This window comes from Mobula birostris, chromosome 1 (assembly GCF_030028105.1).
Source record: "Mobula birostris isolate sMobBir1 chromosome 1, sMobBir1.hap1, whole genome shotgun sequence".
Classification (NCBI taxonomy): Eukaryota; Metazoa; Chordata; class Chondrichthyes; order Myliobatiformes; family Myliobatidae; genus Mobula; species Mobula birostris.
The window spans coordinates 203192599-203198598 of NC_092370.1; the positions used below are offsets into that span (position 1 = coordinate 203192599).

The 6000-nt window shown below is 36.6% G+C and overlaps 1 protein-coding gene across 7 annotated transcripts in view; it reads left to right on the plus strand.

Annotated features, from left to right (window-relative positions):
• Positions 1–4476, plus strand: part of pygl (phosphorylase, glycogen, liver) — a 129117-nt gene extending 124641 nt beyond the window's left edge. For 6 of the 7 annotated variants that reach the window (XM_072269163.1, XM_072269172.1, XM_072269190.1 and 3 more), the window contains 3 exons: positions 462–596; positions 1288–1354; positions 2950–4476. In XM_072269163.1, coding sequence (XP_072125264.1) covers positions 462–596; positions 1288–1354; positions 2950–3105 — 358 coding nt within the window. In that variant the 3' untranslated portion in view covers positions 3106–4476. The remainder of the gene's footprint in view (positions 1–461; positions 597–1287; positions 1355–2949) is intronic. The other variant, XM_072269200.1, reaches the window with a different exon arrangement.
• The last annotated feature ends 1524 nt before the right edge of the window (positions 4477–6000 follow it).

The window sequence follows — 6000 nt, forward strand, 5'->3', positions numbered from 1 at the left end:
TAAAAGAATGAAGAATAAATGCTTAATCAAATCACAAGTAGGAGAGAAACAGAATTTGTAGACAGTAGATTAGATATACTGCAGTTTTACTGCAGCTGTAGATTTTATTGTACACCTTTGGAAAGTAAAAGGTGGAAATAACAAGTAGTCTTGTTTGTTGTGTTAACTGCACTTTTTACCAGGCTCACCTTGTAGCCTCATTTCCCCAGCTCCCTCCCAATTTTGCTGTTAACCCTTCCCAGTTATGAGGTAGGTGATAGAATGTTGATAAATACATAGTATTAGGAAGTCTGATGCTGAAAAATAAATATATATGTATATACTTAAAATTGGGTATCATAAAAAATCTAATATTTCTGTCATTTTTCAAATTATTATTGCGGTAGTCTAGCATATTTGGTCCTTACTGCCACATGTCTGCCAAGAACACATGTTCCTAATTCATGTTGATAATTTTACAGATATAATGCCACAGAGTTTTATGAAAAGATTCCAGAATTGAAGCAGGTGATCGATCAGATTGCAGGTGGATATTTTTCTCCGAATCAGCCTGATCTTTTCAGAGATATTCTGACTATGCTGTTTCACCATGATAGGTAATTACTGAAACCTTAAAAATCATTGGCTACCTTTTCACCTGGTGCAGGATGCACACAACATTTCTGCTTTAATGACATCATCATGATTCAAATTCTGATCAATGCCTTAGATATTATCCATAGGGTCCAGTTTCATACATGGCTAACTCCAGCTGAAACTAACCAATGCTAATCAAAGCCAAACTTAGATTACTTAACTTCCTCCCACTGCCACTTGGGCAGGAGATGGAAGGCTTTAAGCTTTGAAAAATTGACATCACAAACAACACAGATGAGGTGCACATGGTGATTAATGTCAAAGAATAATCATCAAATTTCATGTCTCAAGAACTGATCTGTCTTATATACCCAATCATAATTTCTGCCTAATATTAAATAACCTCAAGCGTGCACATATCTACATCTCTCACTCCAATTCCATGCAATGACACTATCAATTTCATCATATTAATATCATTGATATCAATATCAGTATGCAAACTGAATCCAAGAATGTTGCTAAAACATTCCCCTTTTTTCAGAAGACAGTACAGTATATGGTCAGCAATAGTAGATGGAGAATCAACCTCAATTTGTTACGAGTACAGTGTAGTTATTGCTGTACAATTGTAGCTAGTTCACAATCTAATTCATTAACAATTATCCTTAAATAGAGAAATAAACACTCTTTAATTACTTTTACATCCAGGTTCAAAGTGTTTGCTGATTTTCAGTCATACATGGAAACTCAGGAGAAAGTTAACCAGTTATATCAGGTTAGATTATTTTACTCTTGAATCTTTATTTTTTTCTAAGGCTTAACTTCTTAGCCTCCTGTTCCAGCCTACATTTTCAATCTTTATCAAAGTACCAGATAAGAGAAAAATTTCCAGATTGCAAGTCATAAAGGAATATATTAAGTAGTTAAACCTAATAGGGAAGACAGAATGTGGGGTTTGAAATTCGTATTTGTTTCTCAGTTGAGAATGGAGTCACCAGCTCCCAATGTAGCAAGTGAGTAATGTTCACTCATTACGAATCAATAATGCTACAATTGCCAGTTTGGTAACATCAAAATATACTGTTGAGTGGATTTTGTATGTAAAAACATTTTAAAAAGGAGCAAGAGTAGGTTACTTGGCCCCTCAATCCTGCCCCACCATTTGATATGATCATGGCTAATCTGCCCAAGACCTTATCTCCTTCTCTGTGCCAATTCTCAATAGCTTCAATTTCCTAAGCTTTCAAGAATTTATATACTTATTTAAATATTCGCAATGGCCTAGCCTACAAAACCCTCAAAGATTCATCACCCTTTGTGGGATGAAGTTCCTTCATGCCTTAGTTTTAAATAACAGATTTTATTTCTATAACTGTATCCCCTCATTCAAGATTCTCCCACTTGTGGAAATATCATAACATCTTCTCTGTCCAGCCTTTTCAGGATCTTATATGCTTTAATAAGATCACCGCTAATTCTTCAAAATTCCAAAGAACATTGATCTATTTTTTTTTAACTTTCCATATTAGGACAATATTCTCATTAGCACAGTGAATTTATTTTGAATGTCTCCAATGCCAATATATCTGCCCCTTTTCCATCTCATTTAAGCAAATAAGTACAGTAAGAATATTCTTAACAACGATAAGACTAAAAATGTGGCCGACTGTTATCAAATCAACTGCTTAAATTGAGTGTTTGTGATCAAAGCCTATCAAAAAAATTTTAAAGTTTATATTTAATTAGATCAAAGATTTTACTTTTTAGGAAGCATTTGGTCTAAAGAAGTTAAGAAGTTTGTAATTATTGGTGTTAACTATACTCTCCCTCAGTATATACTTATAGTTCTGTAGTTCAGTTACCTAGATGAAGAAGAAGTAAATCCCCAGCACTTGGCTTTTTGATGTTCCCATACTTAGACCATAAGACATTGGAACAAATTAGGCCATTCAGCCTATGGAGTCTGCTCCATATTAATCATGGCTGATTTAGTTTCCCTTTCAACTCCATTCTCCTGCCTTCTCCTCATAACCTTTGATGCCCTTACTAATCAAGAACCTACCAACCTCCACCCTAAATACCCCTGCTGACTTGGCCTCCACAGCTATCCGCAGCAATGAATTCCACAGAATTCTACTTAAACGCTTCAGAAATATGAGGAGAAAACTGAGAAAGGAACGTTGAGACAACTGTCCCATCTTATTTTATTTTCAAATTAAGCCTGCATGTGTAATAGGCATAGCCATTTATGAGCAGAGCAGCTCATTGGGGTGGAGATTTGGTAATGTATATTTACCTATATATCCCCTTTTGAAGTGCATAACCAAATATTGCAATTTTAATATGTCTGTATATAAAATCTCTTTACAGGACCCAATAGAATGGACCAAAGTGGTTATAAAAAACATTGCTTCCTCTGGGAAGTTCTCTAGTGATCGTACTGTCGCTGAATATGCCCATGAAATCTGGGGTGTAGAACCCAAAGCATTGAAGATCCCTCTTCCTAATGAACTAAAAGACACCTAGAACTCCTGAAACCTTGAATATTTTGTGATAAAAGGTGCAAAGGGGAAATAACAGCAACCTCACTGTCTCTTATAAGCTGTTAAAACCAAATATAGCTTTTTAAGCTTGGAATTTGTTTAATGTTTGAGATTGTTTGCTATTTACAGTTGGAAACTACCTAGTTTTTAGAGGACTTAATTTCTGTTGCCTGTCAGGCAGGTTTCTTTTGTGACCATCTCAGAAAAAGGCAATTTCTGCATTTTTACTAAATACAGTTTTACTTTTTAAAAAAATAATATTTTCTTTTAAAGAACATTTAAACATGACATTTCACAGTTTAATTGTAAATGGATGGCTAAGAAAATAATTATTACCATTTCTGGGTGATTAATCCAATATCTAATTCGGAGAATGACAATGATTTTTATTTATTTGTTCAATCACCATGTATAAATGGTATATTTCTATTATCTCAAGTGAAAACATTTGGGAAACTCCATTACATAGGAATTTTTTTCCTAATCAGTTAATGAACTTGCTATTTTGATGACCATTTCTGCCCTTAATTTTATTTTTCATCTGATTCAAGGTGTGACGTGTAAGTTGTATGCTGTTTCTATATTCATTAAATTTTAAAAAGTATGTACGAGGTAGTTTATTTGTAGAAACGCAACTATACATCAGTTAAAGCATTACTCCATGCTCATTAGTCAGAACCACCAAAATTGAAGTGATTCTGTTCAACTTTCAGCAAATTCTCCTCACGTTATTGCTAAATTAGCTTCTTGTTTACACTGATTGCAAAAATATGCAAATTTGGTTTAATGAATTTGACTTTTGAACTTCTTCCAGTTTATCACAAAACTTGTTTCCATTATTACAAAATTAACTTTATGCATTTGTGTGATGGCCAGTATATTGGAATCCTCTAACATATTTGATAGCTTTAAGATCATTTGCTTAAACACTTCATCGAGTTTCATCTTCGAAACTGACTTGCAGTTCTACTGCCTGTAAACAACTTACTCATGTTAATGTCTGCAAACAGTCATCTTTCTCAGTCATCTCCAGTACATTAATTCTAAAACTTTGATCTAGAGCCTGAAAGCCTTCCTTACCTGTGCACCTCCTTCACCCTGAGCTTTTCCCCTTTGCTCTTGAGTCTGATCGGCAATTCTTGTTTATTTTTTCTCTATTGTCTTCTGCCACCAGCAATGGTTAGTCAATCTTAAGTATCCAGAATCGGGATGGTTGGGGGGAAGAGAAACTAGTGACAATTACAGGTGACACATGATAATAGAATAGTTGACGTCAAAGTTGCTTTTGCTTATTATAACAGTGGCCTAAAGCAGTTGATTTTTGTATTTGAAATAGCTGTGGAAGTCGTACTCTGTTCATTCATGTATTTGATGTAAAAATAAACAACTTGCTTAGTTAATGATTAGACTGGTCTCATTCACTTAACTATACAATGCAAAAAGACAGATGTGGCACAAATGTGTAACCAGGGTTAAGATTTTTATTCTTCTCTCAAGGCAGACATAAAGTAAGCATGGCATCTGTGCTGCTATAGTATGTTATCAATACTGCAGCTAAGATTCAAGCAATCAGGAGGGCTAAAAGGAGGCAAGACATTGCTCCAGCAGACAAGATAAAGGAGAATCCCAAGGGCTTCCACAGACATATTAAGAGCAAAAGGTTAGCAAGGGATAAAATTAGTCCTCTTGAAGATCAGAGTGGTCATCTATGCATGGAGCCAAAAGAGTTGTGGGAGATCTTAAATAGATTTTTTACATCTGTATTTACTTTGGAGACAGACAGTCTATAGAAATGAGGCAAAACAGTCATGGACCATATACGGATTACAGAGGACCATATACAGTTTACTGTCTTGAGACAATTTTGGATGGATAAGGTGTTCCCTTGGACCTTGTGGGAAGCTAATGCAGAAATTGCAAGGGCCCTGGCAGAGGTATTTAAAAATTCCTCAGCCATGGGTGAGGTGCCGGAGGATTGGAGGATGGCTAATGTTGTTCCATTGTTTAAGATAGGTTTCAAGAATAAACAGGGAAATGATAGTTCAGTAAGCCTGACATCAGTTATTGGAAGATATTCCAAGGGACAAGATAGATAAGTATTCAAATAGACAGAGATTGACTAGTGTTAGTCAACATGGCCTTGGTGATTGCACGGACCAGGCCCTCATACCATGGTGTCACCTGTTTCAAACACCTGGGGAGGCACTGCAGGTGGTATGGGAGATAACAGAGGCGCAGAAGGCATGCTGGAATCCATTCTGGTTTGGGGCTGCCCCCTGCAGGCCCGCTCCCCCATCGAGGCTGCTCTCCAGTCTTCGCTCCCTTGAAAACAAGTTAGATTGCCTACAGCTGAGGCTGACCCAGCTCAGGATGAGGAACTTTTGTGTGCTTGTTCTTGCACAAACATGGCTTCGGGACAACATCTCATGCACCATCAATCCTCAGGTAATGCCACTCAAGAGCTTATGTTAACATTATTTTTGTGGCTGAATGTGCTGTCATAACTATATGTGCTGTGTCCTGTTTGTTACCGTATCTATCGTGTTTTGCAACTTGGCTACAGAGAAACACTTTCATTTAGCTGTATGGTTGAACAACAATTAAACTTGAACTTTGTGTGTGGTAGGTCATATCCAATTTTAGAGTGGGTTTTTTCTGAGGAAGTTACCAGCAAAGTTGATGAAGGCAGGGCAGAACATGGACTTTAGCAAGGCCTTTGACAGAGGACCACGTGGGAGATTGATCAAGAAGGTTCAATCACTTAACATTCAGGGTGAGGTAGTAAATTGGAATGACATCAGCTTCGCGAGAGAAGCCAGAGAAAGGTAGTAGGTGGTTGCCTCTCAGACTGGAGCCCTGTGACTAGTGTGTTCCACTG